Genomic DNA, 20,555 nt, shown 5'->3' on the forward strand with positions numbered 1-20,555 from the left:
TAGGTATGTTTGATGGAAATTTCCTTCAGACAAATTGCACATTCAATAGATTTGGATTCCATCACCAACACAGAAGTATTTAGGTATTCTAGGGGTTTTTAAATTTTACACATTTTACATGGTGGCCAGTCTTTGCACATTTAAGATGGTGGCCAATTTGATAGCTATTCAATACGACAATATTGATTATTTATATTACTTTAATTGATTTGATTAATATAAGTTGTTTCAGTTTCTATATTTGTGAATGTAATTTTAAATTCTTTATTATCATATAAAATATAATTAAAATAAAAATTATTTTTACACTTCAATAATAATTTTTTGTTTAAATAATTACACAAATATAAAAAAAAAAAATTACTTGAATCAAGAAAAATATTTTCTTCAAAATACACAATTCTTGTTTTAAATCATTTTGTATTCTAAGAACCAGGATAATTATTTTGTTGAACTAAAGTCTTACTTTTAATTGTACGAATGCTTTGCGTTTTTCCAATGTTTTTACACTTTTTTAGACTTTTTTTAAAATCTAAATCAATCTTAAAATATATATCCATTCGATTCGCGTTTACATAAAAGTACAGAAAATGGTACAATGTGCATATCAAAAATATCACGTTTGTACTATCTAGTGCCGCCATTTTTGGTACTTCATACTGATTACTTAGCATGGGGATACCGAGGGAGAGGGTTGTTTCAGCTACTGCACCTTGGACCTGGATCGGTCATTATTAGCTGGATAAGTATTTATTCATGCGAAAATATTGTTTTATTTTTAAACTAAAAATTCCTGATTGTCTCTTTTTAGACAAAAAAATTTCTGCTAATTATGAATAGCATTCACCAGAAAATGCATAGTTTTCAAATAGAACTATCTAACTATACTAATAATAAAGTACTGAGAAAACATTCAGCCGATACTTCCTACCTAGATTCTACATTACAAAGTTGCTATGTAGCTAAAACAAAGATCATTGTTCTGAATTTATGATGTGAGTGCATTATGTATGAGAATTAATAAGCAATTCCTTTTGTATTTGATAATCTCCAGATAGATGATGTTGGGTGTTTGAAAGAGCATTGTATGATAATTATATACAAATATTTAAAATATTTTACTATTATTTTTATTATAACATAGATTACAATGGTGCTTTTTTTACCTTTACATGTACAGAGTGTATCATTAGGATTGTACAAAAAATTTAAGGATGTATGAGCATGACAACAATGTTTGATTTAAAGGCTCAAAATTTGTTTGTAGGTAGTCTTTTACTCAAAGAATATGTGGTTAAAATTTCAGCTTAGGTATCCGTGCAAATTTTTAATAAAGAAGTCATTAAAAATCGATATAAAATACATTGGCTATTATGGAGGAATCTCAAAAAACGACATATTTTGGAGTTTTTGATAATTTTCATTTGGAATGAATGAAAACAAATTAAAAAAAAAAACTTTTTAATAGAAAGTAAACATATTAGCAATGAATTAGAAAAGAAAAAAACTAAGTGTCACCGTCCATATAAGGGATGTAAGAGCAGGGTAGATTAAGGGTTGAAATTATTTTTATCTTATTTTCAACTTTGATGATGAATTTTGTTATAACTTCATGAATGTAGACGAAAAATAAGAATAAAATTTTTCGATATGTGTCTTGGTTTTCGAAATATCGAAAGCTAAATAATTAAACAAAATTTTCAATTTTCGATATTTTGAAAATTAAGCCAGATATCGAAAAATTTTATTCTTACTTTTCGTCTTATATCGTCAAGTAATAATATAAATTTATCATCAAAATTGAAAATATCTATTTTTAAATTTGTGCCCCCACTACCATGCTCATACATCCTGAATATGCAATTTCTTGCACAGAATTAAGAAAGCAAATTCTTTTAATCACACACGATTTTATCAGTTTAAGATATTGCATGGTTGCTAAATTTGACCGTCACAACGGTCACAATAGTAACAACGAAACTAAGGAGTTCATACATAAGTTAAAATTGCAAATTCGTAACTATTTCATTGTAAAATTTGAAAAAAAAGAAAGAAAAGACTTTCCTTTCGTTTTAAATTAAGGTCAAAATTTTCGAATTTTTTTCCCAAAGAACTCTAAATTGTTGTGAAGAACTGATGTAGTGCATGGTATATCCACAAAGAAGATGCAGTCATCCTTTCCTCAGGCCTCCAATTGTAGGCACTGATAACAAAAAATGCATCTACCTTCCCAAAGAACGCGCTTTTTACTTAGTTCTCCATCATAAAAAATTATGAATTGAGTAAATAATGTTTTTTATTTGAATTTACAGGAATGCCAAAATCTTGTAGAAGAAAATCGTCGTTTAAATAATGGTCTTGGAACTAACAATCGGTCCTGTAATGGTATTGGAAACACTGATGATCTCCCCGTTGAGAGTTTTGTGTTGCAGTCTCAAGTCAATACTTTACAATGGCAATTGAAACAGGTAAATATAATTGACAAATTAATATAACATGGCCTTTCAGTTTAAAATAAATTTGATATGGGTCTGATCTCTTTAGTAGGTACCTATAGTGTATTCTAAAATCTTAAGTCTCAGATTTTATTTGCGAAATAAAAAGCCTACAGTCTAAAATTGTTTTTTAAATTTCCTATTCATTCTGAATAAATCCAAGCCCGTTTATCGATTCGAAATGAATTTCCGCTTCAAGATAATGGAAAACTTTTTTACTAAGGTTATTTCGATTTCAAGAGTTCAGGTTCCGTTCCAATAAGTTTTTTGCTCCTTTTCTATAAAGACATCGTTCAAATAAAAAAAATAAAAATTATTTCTTTTGACTACTCTTTATGAACAAGAATGTAACTTTTTAATTTATACATACGTAGGTAATTAATGAAAATATAACGGGAGTAGTCGTATAACCTTAGTACGTAAATAATTTTATTTTTTTCTAATATTTTACAGACTGAATCCAGTCGTTTAATGTATCGTGAAGTTATGGAACAGATGGTGTGCTTTCTTGAAAGAGCTCATAGAAGTTTAGATTTATTACAAGAACGCCTTCAAAGTCCAAATAGCTCAACGTCAACATTACGCCGACAGTCATGTGTTCCAAGATCTCGCAGTGTTCATCAAGTGTCGACACCGCCCCCACCAGTTCTTCGAGCACATAGTACAGCACAAATTCAACAAGATACGACTGATTTTTCGAACTTTAATGGCTTTAAAGATTATACATGGTAAGATTTTAAAAGTGTCATTGTCGAAGCAGCATTTAAAAAATCTTTTTAATTTATTATAGGCGCAAACAAAAATTACAAGAACCAACACCAGAAGAAATTTCACCAGAAACTTTATCCCAAGAAGCGTTCAGACTACTGCGCACAGCTCAGTCGTTACTGAACACACGAGAACCAGACCTGGTAAATCATTGTAATTCATCATTTTCACCGAATACTAATGAAATATCAAAAGAAGATAAAACAGATATAGAGCAAGCTGATCAAGAATTTCTTACACAATTATCACGAGAATTTCCACCACAAAATTCACTAAAACTTGCCAATTCAAATGCACCACAAATTTCTACAGCTTTTAACAGAAAATTATCTTTACAAAGAACATCCTCGAATTCTTCAAAACGGAACAGTCTCATCGAAACAGATTTTCCCGTATTGCCATCTACTGCTGAATATGAAACATCATTCTCTGGTAAACAAAAGAGACATAGTGTATCTTCAAATCAATCTTTGCCAACAAGTTCGCCAAATTCTACACTAAATCGACAGTCTGATATGAATTACTCATTTGATAATGTTAAAGAAAAATCGCGTTCACCGCCCATGGGCAGTGTCAGTTCAGCAGAAGATGAAAGTGGGTTTTCATCTATGAGTTCATTTCAAGAAATCGGATTACCAGTTGTGAATTCAACAATTATCGAAACATTAGAAAAAGGGAATGATTCGCCTATTGTTAGAAATAATAGTTTTACATCGGATAAAATTAAAGAAAAACTTTGTTGGCTAAATCAAGATATAGGATTACCATCGCATGACTCTAAAGCTACACCCACTCATCCAATACATAGACGATGGAGTTCGAATCCTGTAGAATCAGCTAAACGAGATCCTTTAAGAGTATTGTGGGTTTAAAAATATGTTATTTATTAAAAAATGCATTCAAAAAATTTTTTTATTTATTGTTTTCATTAAAAAATATTCAGCAAAATTTAAATTTTAAAAAATCGATTATTTATGTTAAATTGAAATTGGCATTGTCAATTGAATTTGTTGCATTTTAATCTGAGACTGAGAACACTTAAGAACTTCAAATTTTATGAAACTGTAACATTTCGTTTGTTTGCACATGTTTATTATAAAAGTGACAGCTAATTCTGTGAAAGATATTAAAATTTTATAAACTTAGTGCATTACAAGTAGCGTCATCACCAGAGTAAATCGAAATTTTATTGTTTTGCATCACAAAAAAGTATCCAGAATTATTAAATAACACTTACAATTTTGGTTAAACAAGGTTTTACTACACTTTTTATAGGCATTATCCGACATATCAATGTCAGCATGACCAAAAGTTCTAAAAGATTTTGCCATTCGGATACATCGAAATAGTAATTTCAATTTCGGAAACCAAGTAAAAGTGAGGAAACAAACAAAAGTGAGACGATGATTGGTCAATCAAATTGCTACTCTACTCGAAGGTGCATTGGGGTTGTAGAAAATTCTCGAATTATTGTTTCACAATTCTGACCGTTTTAACGGATTTTCAGATGCTTTAATACAGCCAAACAGAATTCTCTATTAACACCTGATTAATTTATGACCGAATCCCGAATATCGAGAAAAACAATGAGTTTCTTTCTAACAATTATCACTCTTGTAACACGTAGTAAAATACTGATTCACTTTAAGGTTATCAGCGATTGAACACGCAAAGTCGTTCGCTACATAAAAAGACTTTTTTGAAGTTTGAAACAAAATTGTTGTAACATTATGGCATTCATTTTAATAGCAGCTACGGATATTTATTTATAATTATGAAGAAATAAGTACAAAAATCATAAGTATTAATAGCTGCAACTAAAAGTGTGTAAGCATAAATTCCAAGTCGTTAAAAATTAAACATAAATTTGAATCATAGTTAAGGAAAAAAAATCTGAATCTTTAAATTCATTGCCAATATTTGAAATCAATTTACACTGATGGAATTACCAAAAGGATAAAAGAGTAATTTTTTAAATTTGGACAGAAAAAAAATTCATTTTTCATAAAAAATTTCCTGTTTTGTCGTAAACATTAAAAAATTGTCGTTTCCCTCTTGGTTACTCGATCGGCAGGCACACTGTATGCCTACGTTTTTAATCATTCGTAAAAAAAAATACTAATCAGTAATCATAAACAAAATTAAGGAGTACATTATCAATGGAACCTATTACAATATTTGTATAACAGTTTCGGAAATTTTTGACACCATTGCGATCTTCGGTTGTCAATATTGGTTTAGCTCTAATTACTAGCACGAAGTCTATAAAACAAGAAAACTGAAAAATATTTTACCCTTTGCTATTCAATTTATTATTTGTATCATCTTTTTTTAATGAAAATTCGATAAATATGATGGAAACGTAATTTGAAGGGTGCTTTGGAGTAGCAGCGCTTCATTGTAGAATAGCCGTCGAGGAACTTTAAAAACTTTATTTATTTATTTTTATTTTTTGTAAATATTCAATTATTGCCAAGGCTGTAAAAGCTTTTCATACTTAATCTCGAAATTTCATTTTCATGATAAAAATTTCAAATGTTTCATATAATTTCATTAATGATTATAATTTTACTGATATTTTCGTTGTTAATGATATTAAATTATATTTATGGTACAGTTTTATTTAAGTACGAAAAATTGTTTCGGCATAATTTTTTTTGTATGTTACAGTTTTTGCCAAATATGTATAGCTATATCATTTAGCAATTAAAATGTATAACTTAAATTAGAGATTAGAAATTTTATGTTTTATATAAATAAAAAATATAATGAAAAATTGAAATGTGTAACTGTTTTATATTTGTATTTTACAATCCTTGTTTCCTTAATGATAGAACTTTTAGTTGGTATTCTAAAATTTCCTTAATTTATGCTGGATTCTAAAAATTTATAAAAATTACAATGATACAAAAATGGGAAATGATACAAAGAAGGCATCGGATTTTTAAGAGCTATAAAAATGGGAAAATATTCTACTTCTCAAACTATTACCAGTGATACGTAATTTCAACAAATTAAACTGAAAAATACCACCCAAATATCTGCAGGTAGCAAATTTTTATAAATTTGATATTGTAACGAAAACTTTATTTGGATCGTTTCAAAATTTTCAGTCTTAATGAAAGATAATAAATTGGTTTGAATCAAAATAGGCAAAAAAAAGGAAGTTTTTTCCCGATACAAACTTTTTTAGCTTTTATCAGAATGAATAGGAAATCGTCAGAAAATACAGATAATTTTTTCATTCAATTGAAGAAATAAATTGGATTTTTTATTATTAGGTTGATATCATACGATACTTATTAATATATAAATTAAGGAGAAAGTACCGTCTAAGTAAAAACATTTTTTTTGAAAAAACTTACCGTGGAAAATTTACCACTATTTACCATTAGGCAGAAAGTTAGGTTTCATGGATTTTTGTACGTGCCATATCCTAGAAAATTTTCTTAGTAGGTAGGTGTGAGTAGTTGCGTATATGAAATTATATTTTCAAATTGTGAAAGACTAAACGAACCAAATCTTCTTTTTCATTTTCTAAGTGTAAAAAGAAGAAAAAGGATATAACAATAAGAAAATTACTAATATTTTTAGTGAAGATAGCAACCAAATAAAGTTTAAAAAAATAGATAGTAGATGGAGGTAACAGATTGATCATTTATTACTTTTACTTTAGTGTTCTAACTAAAGTGAGGTTAAAAGTGTATGGTTATAAAAATATTATTTATATGAATAACTTTTAAAAATTAATAAAGGACCCTTATAAATATGACATCGTTAATAAAAAATCTAAACAAAACGAAATTTATTTTAAATGTTTTCTTTTATAAAGAAAATAAAATATTGAGTTCTTCTATTCATACAAATTTAATCCCTTCATTCTATGGTATGGTCTCATTAAATGAAACAAATTTCTACATTTTACATTTTTTTAATTATTTTATAGATAAAGATCCCGGACCAACATTCATCAATGATAAAGTTCAAAATCATTTAAAATTGTTAACCAGAATTAACATAAAGAAAGTATATCGTAAACGAAAAATGGAAGATAAATACTTACATACTCCACAGTACAAATTTATGACAACAGAACAAGTTGAAAAGTTAATGAATGATATGCGTTTAAAAGCTGAAGAAAAACTACAAATGCCACCAGTTGTACAAGTACATAGTATAATCTATTCTATCATTGGCTAAACTAACCGTTATTCTTAAGTGATTTTACTCGCAGTGCAGAAAGCATTGAAAAACTATCTCTTAACGTATTGCTTGTATTTTTCAGGTTCGAAAACCAATTAATGATATACTAAGTACAGATTCAGCTTTAACAGGTTACGATACAGCCAAATTTGTTTTCACCGATATCACTTATGGTATTGATGACCGTGAACGTATAATTTTAACACGAGAACCAGATGGTACTTTACAAAAATCAGATTGGAACACACGACACCGTATGAATCAATTATATTTCCCAAGGACTGGACGTAGTTTAGCAAAACCACGCATGTTTGAAGAACAATTTTTAAACGATTTATTAGAACGTAAAGAATATGAATTTATTTTGGATTCAGCATGTGTTCAATTTGAACCTGATGATGAAGAATATCAAAAAGTTACAAGTATTTGTTATCAAACTATTAGCAACGAAAGAGATTTTGAAAAATTACGATCAACCAGACATTTTGGTCCGTTGGTCTTTTATTTAGTTTGGAATAAAAATATTGATAATTTATTATTAGATTTATTAGAAACTAAGTATATTGAGGAAGCATCTGCTTTAATAAGTTTATTTTATACCGTACATAAAATTGATGTAAACAATTTATCATCAGATGATTTATTAAAAAAATACATTTTAGAATCAACAGCATCGAATCGCGCAGTTTTAGAGTTGGCTTTACAAGCTAATGAAAATCTTAAGTCTACACAAGCGTTATCTTAAGAAATATGTTGTACATTATACATTTATTAGTCATTAACAATAAATATTTTATGATGATATTTTCTATGTCAATTTCTAAAATTCTTTTTTTTTATGTCCTAGTTTCCTACAAAATTAAAAACACGATTTAAAAAGATAGGAATAATATAGATTATAAGTTCAAATGAACATAACTTATTTTTCGTAATTCTTTTGCTTCAAATTTGGAACTAATTTATTTTGTGTCCTTTTCAAAGGAACATGGCAACGTTAAAAATTTTCCAAAAAAACCTATTTTATTCAATGGCAGATAAAATAATTTTTCCATTTATGATTCGATTACCTCCCTTTTAAAATAAAAAAAATCTATTAGTTTGATGTGGAGCCAAGATCATTTTTTAATGTAAGATATTAGAAAGAGCAAATGACATCTCAACGGTGATGGAATCATTAACTTTTTTAGGCGGAGGCCTGTAGACTTACTTATAATGCCCTACATTTATTATACCATGCATATATATAATATGCAAGGTATAATAAGTTTAGTCCCAAGTTTGTAACGCTTAAAAATATTGATGCTAGGAAAAAAATTTTGGTATAGGTGTTCATAGAATCACCTAATTAGTCCATTTCCGGTTGTCTGTCTGTCTGTCCGTCTGTCTGCCAACACGATAGCTCAAAAACGAAGAGAGATATCAAGATGAACTTTTTACAGCGTACTCAGGACGTTAAAAGTGAGGTCGAGTTCGTAAATGAGCAACATAGGTCAATTGGGCCTTGGTTCCGTGGGACCCATCTTGTAAAAAATGTTCCTTATAAAAAAATAAACAACTTTTGTTTGAAACATTTTTTCGGAAACATCATTGTTTACCCGTGAGGGCGCAAATTAGGCGTAAATTGCGTAGTATGTATTCTATGGAAATATCAGTTATTTTAGTTATGTATGTGTGACATATATTTATGTGAAATGTGATAGAGTAATCAACACTGTTTATGCGTGGTATTTCAACAATTAACTCAGTCAATTGTTTGTTTTCACTTGTTATTTGTTAGTTTGTGTGTCATGGGAGCTCCCAATAGTGCTGCTACTTGTACAACGTGGTAGTGAGAAGTGAGAAATCTCTAACCTCGTACAAAGATTAGAATATTAAGTTGAAACGATTATACAACAAATTTCAATCAATTAATATTTAATACATATTATAACATAAAAAAATATCAAATATAGCATTTCTGAATTGTTTCACTAACTTTATAAACATTTTGAAAGTAAAATTAAGTATATTTGATAAAATATTTATAATTACCGCGTAATGCAAATTGAGCTGCGTACTCTAATCCTCGTACATACTTACCAAATTCACATGAACGCACTCATCGTGTCTTTATTAATGCCAGGATGCTGTACAGCACGTATTGACTTTTCATTAGTATGCAATTAACATTGCCAATGATGAATGTCATCATATTGGGCAGCACACTGACATTAACAGAAACGAAAAAAATATTTCATCATATTGTCACATTATTATTGTGTTATCAATTGACAGTTCAAGTTAAGCTGTAAAATATAAACATTCTAATATTCTTTTTTGAAATCAGTTAAAAAATTTTTGATTTATTAATTTCAAAATGGGTTGTGATGGTGGAACTATTCCTAGAAGAGATGAATTAGTTAAATTGAAGAAAAAGCCCGAACAAGTAAGTTTATATGTTCTCAATGTTATTATGTATTATCATATTTACTCATACAATTTTTTTTCATTTTAGAAAGATAAAGATTCAGAATTAGCGTATAAATGGAGACATTGTGCTCTAACTCAGGAGAAATTAGTTCAACCTATTGTAGCATGTGGATTAGGAAAATTATACAATAAACAAGCTGTTATTGAATCCTTACTTTCAAAATCACTTCCAGAATCAGCATCACATATTCGAAACTTAAAAGATGTTAAAGATATTAAATTATCACCAAATCCTGCATACAAATCTGAAACAGACAAAAGTTCACCTTATATTTGCCCTATTATTGGACTAGAAATGACAGGAAGATTTCGTTTTGTTTGTTTATGGAGCTGCGGATGTGTTTTCTCAGAACGAGCGTTCAAAGAAATAAAAACGAAGCAGTGTGTTATGGTAATTAAATAATTTTACAATTATTATTGAATTTGAATATTTAAAACGAAATATTTATTTTTGTGTTAAGTAGATGTTTATAAAAAATCCATTTTTTTATACAATGTGTTCCTTACATTGTACAATACACTTCAAAATATAAATACTGTTATCCGACAAAAAATTTATATCAAAATTAGGACATACTAATTCGTTGGTGTAGTTAGAGAGTGAGATTGTAATTGAAATTTAGATTAAGTAAATTGTAAATATTATGTTAATTATTTCATAATTTTTTTAATCGAAAATATTAAATGGGTACCAAAAGAACTGCTGAACATAAGCACCTCAATTAACATAACATTATTATCAGGAAATATCAATTTTAAACTGGTTTATTTTAACTACACTGTGTCCGGGGATATTTAAATTAAAGCTTTTTTTTCTACATGATGAAATATGGCTGCTCACGCTATGTAAAAGTACTCGTAAATAGAGGTTGTTAACTGTTATAGGTATCGAATATTTTAACTAGGTATTGCTTTATTAATAGTTCTAAAAATTGAATGAACGTAATCACAGGGTTAACCGAAAAGCCAAAAAACCCACAGACTTGTGCTAACTCGATACTATTAAAGGTATGGCCAACCTGTATATCAGTGAATGAACGCAATCATAGGAAAAAATATCCATTTTTCACTGAAAAAACTTAGATAATATTCTGTACCCGTTAATTATCTACTCTAAATTATTTTAACGTGAGACTCTCTCTAAACATACGATAGTGTCCGTATATACTTACCGAAAAATTTGATTTAAAAAACCGGTAATTACTTTATCAAGTGCTTTATGAAATTACTAAAAAAATTTCATTTTTTTCAGTGCCAACAACCATTTGAAGACAATAATGTCGTCGTTTTAAATGGAAATGAAGAGGATTTGATATTAATGTCGACAAGAATGGCAGAACGTAAAAACAAACTAAAAGAGATGAAAAAAGATAAAAAGGAAAAGAAAATTGCCTCAAGTACATCTGTAAGCAATACAGAAACAACTGCCACTGATGGAAATAAGTCTACAAATATGTGTACAATCACCAGTGACAAAAGTTCTGCAAGTACATCTACAATTAAAGTAGAACCTACCACTTCTAATAGTAGTCATACGGTGGTGAAACCGGTTAAAAGAGGTGCAGATTTAAAGCCAATTCACGATCCACTGTTTAAAAAAGCGAAAGGAGAATACAGTGTATCTAAGGATCCTAATGCTACAGAAGTATTTAAATCGCTATTTACATCTCATCAAACAGAGAAGAAACAAGATAGAGCTCATTGGATCACTTATAATCCATTTTATAACTAAAATGTGAAAATTAATTTGTATTTATTTATACACAATTCAAAATAAACAAATAATTTTAGTAAATTAATTAATTTTTTATTGTGTGTTCTCTTCTTTGTAGGACAAACTGAATATATTTAACTACAGTGTTTATGATTTGAGGGTCAGATACATTTAAAATATCTATTGCACTGACCAACCGAATTTTATGCATCTCTTGCTTTTGTTTTTCTTCAACTCTTGGACAGTGTTCTATTAGATGCCACACGCTATCCACTACATCACATATGACACACACTCTCACACTACCTACTCTCATACTATTCCACCTGAAACCATACATTTGGAAAATTGCAATCACATACCTTTTACCTGTCACTTGAATATCTAGTACTTTGAACGTAGTGATAAAGCATCGTGAAAATGTACAGACTTTCTTTTATTCTAATGTCCTTCGGACTTCCAGAAATCTACTTAGTCACTGGTTTGGTTGATATTTTATCACACATTTTTCATTCATATCATTCAGCCCTCTTTCAATCAATAAAATTCATTCAATGTACTCATTTTAGCGCAGCCTTTAATCATTGTTTATTATTCTTTTGCGATAGTTCATAGTTTTTTATACATCGCTAAGTAATTATGTAACTTAATTAACGAATTGCCGAAGGTAATGGAGCTATTGTTTTTATATTGATGAAGTAATTTTGTACAAAATTTTGAATTTATTCAAAATAAAAAATATTTTTGTATTTTTTGATCAATTTGAAGCAAATAAGTATTTGTGATTTTTTCTCTGGCCGTTTAGTTTTCGAAATAAAAATTCTTGGAAAACTAAAAAGGCAATATTCGATTTCAAGAAAAATGTGTTATTTTTCCAATCTCTCAAGGGATCTTTTAAGGTTTTTTTGGACACTCTTCGTATACCACAAGTTGAAAAGTGGTTCAAATTGTAAACAATTTTTTTTACATGCAAATGAAGAGTAAAACTATTTCCAGCTTTACACGATTTAATTAGCCGCGACATCTTGGCTAGAGTAAATGCATTCTACATACATTTGAGCGACAGAATTTCTCATGTAGAACAGATGAATTTAACATGTATTGTATACTTCTAGTTTTAATTTCTAATAAGATTTCGGCTAGCATCATCTTCAGTACATATACTAAATTTCGTGAAAGTTCACTAAAGTACAATAACCCAGTGGCCTGATTTTGCCACTTACATATTATTGTTATACGTTCACTTATACGTTCACAGTAGCGACGTACCGACTCAAGTTAAATTTCCCTCGTTTGATATGTTGTTATATACTGTTCAATACGCATATGAAAAAGTTATAAAAGCTTTACGTTTGTATATCATGTTTCACACAAAACAATGAGGTCAGCTTAAAATTAATTCTTTCTAAAGCTTCTGTGTTTGGTTTATTGTTAAGATATCCGTATTGTTTAAAGTGGAATTTTCTTTTTTAAACAATTTTTTTTGAAATTTGTTGTGAGTTTGTAATGTAGATGTTGCTATTAAAAATTGCAGCTATTACATACAATTGTGGTGTGTAGCTACTCAAAAGATACAATTTAGTTTTTTTTTTTGCAGAAACATTACGTTAATAATATTAAATATAAAAAAAGTGGGTATATAATTCTCAGAATTTTAAACTTAAGGCCTACGCAACTTGAAAAATATTATCTATAGGCCTTTATACCGATAGAGATGAAAGGTCTCCATCTTTTGTTTGGTAGGTGTAACATATCAAAATTTCAGAAAAATTAATTTAAATCACTAAAATTTAATTAATATTACTTTTGTAAAATAAAAGTGAACTTTGACTGAAAATCTTTATCAATAGGTTCACATTTCATTTAAAACTACAAATAAAATAAAAATATCTGGATGACCGAGCTTTGCTCGGTATTCTTAAAAAGACACAAATTTTATCACTAATAGAAGACCGTTTTAAATGTCTCCACACAAATACCAATTTGAATGTCCCGGTAATGTATTTCATTTCATTAACTACGATATACACCAATAGATGTCAGGAAGAGTTATAATTTGCATTGTATTTCATTAACTACGATATACACCAATAGATGTCAGGAAGAGTTATAATTTGCGTTGCCGGTTTCAGTTTTTCATGAAAAGACGGATAAAACGACGTTTTTTTAAAATGAAACCTTGTTAGATCGACTTATCGCCCCAAAAAACCCCTACATACTCATTTTCATGAAAATCGTTGGAGCCATTTCCAAGATCGTTGATATAGGAATCTTGCATATATATATATATATATATACAAGAATTGCTCGTTTAAATATATAAGATAAATACAAATGAAATCTCATGGAATCGATTCGACTTTTTCATTCTGAAAATTTATATATCTATGCACAAAATTTTTTTTTCAATTTTCATGACGAAAACATTAACTTTCTGTCAGAAAGTTAATAAACTTCTCTGAACCAGGATTTAACCTTGTGGTAAATATGAATGTTAATGAATATAAGATAATTAAATTATTACCAGCTACATAATAATTTAAATAAACGGGAGGTTATAATTTTTGTATCCCCTGTTCAAGCTGTTGTTGTTAAAAACACGCTACTTATCTTTTTCAATCATTTTTTCAATACAATTTATGTTTAATACTTGATTTAATGAAACAATAGGGGAAGGTGGCTTATCATGATTTTCCTAAGTAAAAAAGAAATATATAGCTAAACTATTCGGCATATATGTACAACGTCGAAATATTTTTTTTCTTTATTCGAATTTTTAGAAATATACAATATTTCCCAAAAGAGATCGTTTTGACCGACCTTGTAAGAATAAATTCAAAAATGATCCCATTGCATTTTTTACCAAATAGTCCACATAACATATTACCTGTTCTCTTACATTATATTAACGATAAGTAGGTATGAAAAAATAATCACTGATAAAATCATCTAAATTATCACATTCAAAACCCGCCACATAATGGGGGATCATTTTATCTATTATAATTTAAAAAAGGGGATCATTTTACCCGTAGCGACATAATTGAATATCGTCATAAAAACTGACCTTATAATTATTTATACGTTCATCAAAATGTGTTAAAAGTCAATAGAAGCCAACAGTAAAACAACCAACTGGAAAATGCTAACACAAAAAAAGAAATTTTACGTTGAAATTTGCCCTACCATAGATCATAAGCAGTAAAATTAATATTTTTGCTATAAAACACAAATTAGCTTATACATCACCATAAATCTTTGTTGAACGATTAATTTGACTACGCGGAAGCAATTTATCGATAAATATACTAGATAAGATAGCTTTAATGGTTCACTTAAAACGACGAGGGATCATTTTACCCTGAGAGATCATTATATACCACTTTCCCCTATAAGTTAATATCATTGCGTTTTTAGCTAATTTTAATTATTAAGTAGATATATTATACATTCATTATTACCATATAAGAAAAACAATATGTATAGTAAAGTATTATAATCGAAACTAATAAAAAATTCTAACACCTTTCGAAAATTTTAAACACTAATTATTTCTCGATGAAAAACACTGTTATAGTTATTTTTACTTTCAATTAATTTGCCCAACTCAAAAAGAGCAATTATTTTTTGAAGTCAATGCTAATGAAATGTCCTAGCTTAGGATATAAAAAGTGCCCATTTCAGAGGCAATTATTGAAGGTAATATGTAGTTATATTTTTATTAATTTATTTCCCATTTTCGATAAATATTTAATCTTATGAAATAGCATAGCGTTTGTATAAATTGTAAAAATTATCAATCTTACAAATACATATTTCATACAGTAAAATTACTAAAAATATCGGCGTAATAAAGAAAAAATAATGCATCAGATTGTGAATAATGCATCAGATTGTAAAAAGCTGAATATTATAATAAACTCTTGTGCTAGGCATATGTACTATTTTTTTGTGTTTAATTATTATATAAAAACTACAAGGTTTACGCGATTTTTCATTGGAAATAAACAAAATGATTACCATATTTCATATAGGTAACAATTATTTACAGTATCTATTTTCAAGCGGAAGCTAACTCAGAAAAAGGTGTTGGCAGTAAAGCTGCATTACAGCTTTATAAAAAAACTATCCATTACGTACCCTACAGCTACGGTAGGATTTTTGTCTTTGTCAATAGAGTTCGATTTTGAGATACTTAGGTTTCACTTCTAAAATTAGACTAAAAGAGAATGGGAAGAGGAATTTTTGAGATATTACTCAAAAAAACATTGCACCCTGGACCTTTTGTTTAGTCGATTAGTTTTTAATAAATTATATCATTAATTAGAAAATATTTTCTACATTTTTCCCTATTTTTATGATGATGTCCGCCTGAACAAGCACTAAATAACGTCTAAACAAAAACTAAGCCTCTCATTGGATAACGAAAAATGTTACAAATAAGTAATTTTTAAGAGTGATATCTTAAAAACAACTTAAGGCCTCCAGACACTGCACATTGTGTGATTTTTCCACTAACGCGCCGAGTTCGAAACTGATAAGAGATCACTTTAAATTCTTTCTAAGTTATTCCTTAGAAAATAATTTACATTTTTTGGTTGAAATATTTTTCCGTAATATGTCTAGATTTGACAGAATTTGAACTCAAAATTCTGCCACCTTACAATTAATTATAAATGTTTCTAATGAATAGTTGGTCACAAACAATTTTATAATTTAAAATGACTTTCTACCTATTACCATATACGAACTAGGCTTGACTTTCAGATGATTTTGAATGCCAAAGTCAATTTCAAAGCCTTTTTAAAAATTTTCTTTTTGAGTTCAACAACTTTTGTTTTCAACCTTTTTTCTTATTTAACTTAACCTGGAGGATATTCCTTATTAAAGTATGGCTAAGGACTTCTGGAACATACAATTCACATAATCTTATACGTTATTTCCATGATTTACTCCTCATTTTTAAGTCTATTGTGTTTGCTAATTACGAAAAATAGACTCACGGTCTATGAATGTACCACTTAGGAAAAAATAGGCTAGAAAAAAAAATGTTAAGATATAAATTTTGTTCATAATGTAATTTGTATATCACATCTGTAATAATACTGCTAATAAATAAAAAGAATGTAAAATGTCACTTAGGTACATATTAATCTCAAAACATCTTTGTGGTATCCAAATTTGGTTATTAAGGGACACTCTATATACAGGGTATATAATTATTAATTAAGTAATTAAATTAGTAAGTAATTAGTAAGTAAATAAATATAAATAATTCATACAATTTATACACTACAATTTATAAAATTACATATAAAAAAAGATTATTACTTTTTTTGCAAATTATTCTTCTCTTTTAAATTCAAAACCAAATTAAAACTTATTTTGTATATAAATGCCATGGAATCTTATACCGACATATCAGAAACAATTTCGACTTGAATAGTAGTAATAAAGAAAATTAAGCAACAATGAATCTAATTCAAATAGTTTTATTAATTGTATCATGTTATACCAGCTTGAATCAAGCGGCTTCATTACGTAAGTGGGATAATTTTGTTGTTTATATTTCCATGAAAATTCTGGCCTAGTATTGTATAAATTATTTGAAAACGATTATTGAATTCATTTTGTTATTTATTTAAAGAGCAACTATTAAAAAAGATAGTCAGTCATGGGGACTGTCGACGGAAGTAAAAACTTTGGAATAACTGTGTTTTAAAAAAAATTTTATAATTAATTATACCTAGTTTCAATAATTAAAATTTAATAATTTGTAAATTGAAACTATTAACGTGCGTATAAAAAACTATAATAAATAATTAAAAAAAACATCAAGACACGGTGTTTTCTAGTGGTTACTCATCTTAGAATTAAGTGTCCTCAATGTCACTGAACTCCAGTGATCGAATGAGAATCGTTGTTTTCAATGTGGTATGTATGGAGCATGCCAGTTGCAAAATTTTTTTTCACCCAAAACGTACAACGTTCCTAAAGAAGTTTTCACTTTTCCAAAAAATATTGAACGCTGGGTTTCAGTGATTGACTTGGGGCCTATTGGATTGCTCCTTTAACTTTAGTTTTTGAACGGTCCTTTGTTTTTGTGAATAGATCGTGTTCAGTTCTAGCATTTTTTGAAAAATTAAAGTGACTATTTTAGATGCAAGGCCATACTCGTGCATTCTTATTTGTCTTATTTTTAGTTGATTGTTGTTATTTAGGAATATTCTTATTTTTAGCTGAATTTATTACACCATGCAAAGGAACCGATCCGAATTTGAATGAATGTGCCTACAAAGAGGCTAACAAAGCTATACCGGATTTACTTAAAGGCTATCCTGCGCTAAATATTCCTGTTTTATCACCGTTACAAATTCAGCAAATTAAAGTTTCAAATGGCGGGTTCAATATTGTAATTGATGATGCAGTTGTTCGTGGGCTAGACGAAACTAAAGCTTCAAATTTTAAGTAAGTACAGTTTTATTTTATTGAAATGTTGACCTGGTACCTAACCAAAAATAATGTAGTCATTGAGCATAAAAAAATTGATGTAATTTACAAATACTTGGATACTACCTACTCCTATTTTGATACTTTTTTTAATGATGGGAATCAAAAACAAAAGGTTTCCCTACAAGGGGGATATCATTTTAAACTTAAATTAAACAATATTAGGTATAATATATTTATTTATTTATTTGAAATTATTTATTTATTTGAAAGAGTATTTCATGGAAATTTTTAAAATATACGCGACCAATCAAATATAACCCGTAGCTTCTCTAACGAAAAAAACAAATTTTTGATAATTCACCTGTATAGATGGCACTCGATTAAACATTTCGACGACGTTCGTGTGGTTTTTTATTAATTACTGAGAAAGTTGACTTAATATTTCTTACCAAATGAAAGGTCAACTCAAACTGATGATAAAAGCCAATGAACATCATATTAATATAGTTGGTATTAATAAACTTTCTCTCAAAATTTTACTTGCTAAGCTCTAATTTGGCTATTAATGCAGTAATCAATGGATTAGATTCTTCTTAAACCCCTAACATCAAATTGAAACTATAACTTTCTATTAAAAAGGTGCAATTTAGAGTCGTAGCTGAAAAATTTGAATTTTGTTTTGGAATTTCCATTTTTATGAAAAATGATCAATTAATCCTGTACTGCTCGTTGAAATGCGTATCCAAAATATCGTTAAAAATTCATGGCGCGAACATTTAAATTTGCATATGTAAAGTGTCTCAAAATTATAATCAATTATTATTTTCAGCATTGATCTAAAAACACATCATGTAAAATTAAGAGTAACTATCCCAAATTTAAATATTCAAGGTGAATATGAGATGTCTGGACAATTACTTGTTTTACCATTAAAAGGCAAAGGGCCATGTAATATTACAGTTGGTAAGAATTAAGTTATTTGTACTTAGAATATTGATGATGCAAACGAAATTGTGTAATAGGTGTACATATTCACATAGTTAGTCCATTTCTGTTTGTCCGTTCGTCTTTCTATACGATGTCTAAAAAACGAAAATAGATACCGAGCAGTTTGTATAGCGTACTCGAGACATAAAAAGTGACATTGAGTTCGTATATTAGCAATATAGGTCAATTATTAACTTTTGTTTGAATGAGTTTTTCGTAAATATCATTGTTTTCCCGTTAGGGATCTATAACTATTAACTACCCTTATGTGTTCTAAAGCTACGGCCAGACACGAAGGCGAATACTGTATAACAACTAAAATGGTCAATTACCAAACAACATATTACCTCAAAAGTGATTAGAACTCATGCATTAGCGATGCTATATACCCACTTGATTCTTGTGTATTTCCATTGTTGTTTGGTGTTTTAATAATTTTACAATTAGTTTCTAGACCAAGAAGAAATTAAAAATTAATTCTTTTTAAATAATTTTATTAGTGAATGGTGATTACGATATCGACATTTTATACTCATTATACGATCAAGGTGGTGTTGTATTTTCAAAATTGGAAAAAGTTGATGTAGAATTAGACATCAAAGGTGCAAGCGTTTATTTTGCCAATTTATTAAACAGTAGTAAACAAATTTCTGATGATATAAATGGAGTGTTAAACAAAGAATGGAAACAAGTTATAAAGGATTTAACGCCAGCTATTAAAGATGCGGTTGCATTAATTGTTATTCAAGTTGTTAATGGTATTGTTGATAAAATTCCGTATGCAGAAATTTGGGGTGGTGCGGTTCCATCCAATTGATGTTTTAATTTAGTATTTAATTTATAAGCTAATTTTAAGTTAAAATTTTTATATAAAAAAAAATTATTAAATAATAATTTAAAGTTATAATTTTTATTATATATATAAAAAAAAGTAAGATTATTAATTAATTTAATTGTGATTATAATTTTTTCTTCATTTACTCCGTTATTCGTGATTCTGCACACACCACGTTTTGGTAAAATCCGCAGCAATGATCTTCGTTCTTTGTTAGTAACAAAGTCTGCTTCTTTGCTTCAAAATTTTAGCCAATTTAATTTATCCTTGCACATAATTTGCATCCTCCATCGACAGCGCTGAAATTAATATACTTCCATAAACTTTACTCTATTACTCTACTTTGGTCTTAATAGTCGTGTCATTTTAGCATCTCTAAGAGAATTTTTTTGTGAAAAGAGAAAATTTTTCAGGAAGGCCCATACATCAAAATCTACATCTAACTTCGTGCCGCTAGAAATTTTGGCCATTACTGTTGGCCAAATAGGCTAACTATTAAAATCCATTTTTGAAGTTTTTTTTTGAAAATTTAAAAACTTTGAAAATATTTAACAAAATGGGCCAGAAACGTATACTCAAGGGTTTGTGGGGTCTGTGATCACGATTCATTCCAAAGTTAGAATGTGAATAT

The 20,555-nt window shown here is 28.5% G+C and overlaps 4 protein-coding genes across 4 annotated transcripts in view; all 4 read left to right on the forward strand.

The window, feature by feature from the left end:
• Nucleotides 1-4,154, forward strand: part of LOC123296055 — a 106,530-nt gene extending 102,376 nt beyond the window's left edge. Inside the window, exons 2-4 of the mRNA XM_044877517.1 lie at nucleotides 2,313-2,468; nucleotides 2,949-3,223; nucleotides 3,286-4,154. Of these exons, the coding sequence (XP_044733452.1) occupies nucleotides 2,313-2,468; nucleotides 2,949-3,223; nucleotides 3,286-4,135 (1,281 nt within the window). The 3' untranslated portion in view covers nucleotides 4,136-4,154. The remainder of the gene's footprint in view (nucleotides 1-2,312; nucleotides 2,469-2,948; nucleotides 3,224-3,285) is intronic.
• A 2,816-nt stretch (nucleotides 4,155-6,970) lies between these two features.
• Nucleotides 6,971-8,270, forward strand: LOC123295647 (28S ribosomal protein S22, mitochondrial). Its single transcript, XM_044877065.1, has 3 exons — nucleotides 6,971-7,149; nucleotides 7,210-7,430; nucleotides 7,549-8,270. The coding sequence occupies exons 1-3, from the start codon at nucleotides 7,032-7,034 to the stop codon at nucleotides 8,209-8,211; spliced, it is 1,002 nt and encodes a 333-aa protein (XP_044733000.1). The 5' UTR covers nucleotides 6,971-7,031; the 3' UTR covers nucleotides 8,212-8,270.
• A 1,363-nt stretch (nucleotides 8,271-9,633) lies between these two features.
• LOC123295548 (replication termination factor 2) lies at nucleotides 9,634-11,689 on the forward strand. The gene is made up of 3 exons (XM_044876935.1): nucleotides 9,634-9,891; nucleotides 9,961-10,326; nucleotides 11,188-11,689. The coding sequence occupies exons 1-3, from the start codon at nucleotides 9,823-9,825 to the stop codon at nucleotides 11,665-11,667; spliced, it is 915 nt and encodes a 304-aa protein (XP_044732870.1). The 5' UTR covers nucleotides 9,634-9,822; the 3' UTR covers nucleotides 11,668-11,689.
• A 5,365-nt stretch (nucleotides 11,690-17,054) lies between these two features.
• Nucleotides 17,055-19,948, forward strand: LOC123295762 (protein takeout-like). The gene is made up of 4 exons (XM_044877207.1): nucleotides 17,055-17,190; nucleotides 17,889-18,117; nucleotides 18,932-19,065; nucleotides 19,590-19,948. The coding sequence occupies exons 1-4, from the start codon at nucleotides 17,121-17,123 to the stop codon at nucleotides 19,904-19,906; spliced, it is 750 nt and encodes a 249-aa protein (XP_044733142.1). The 5' UTR covers nucleotides 17,055-17,120; the 3' UTR covers nucleotides 19,907-19,948.
• Nucleotides 19,949-20,555: the final 607 nt, after the last annotated feature.

Source organism: Chrysoperla carnea, chromosome 3 (genome assembly GCF_905475395.1).
Source record: "Chrysoperla carnea chromosome 3, inChrCarn1.1, whole genome shotgun sequence".
NCBI classification, from domain to species: Eukaryota; Metazoa; Arthropoda; class Insecta; order Neuroptera; family Chrysopidae; genus Chrysoperla; species Chrysoperla carnea.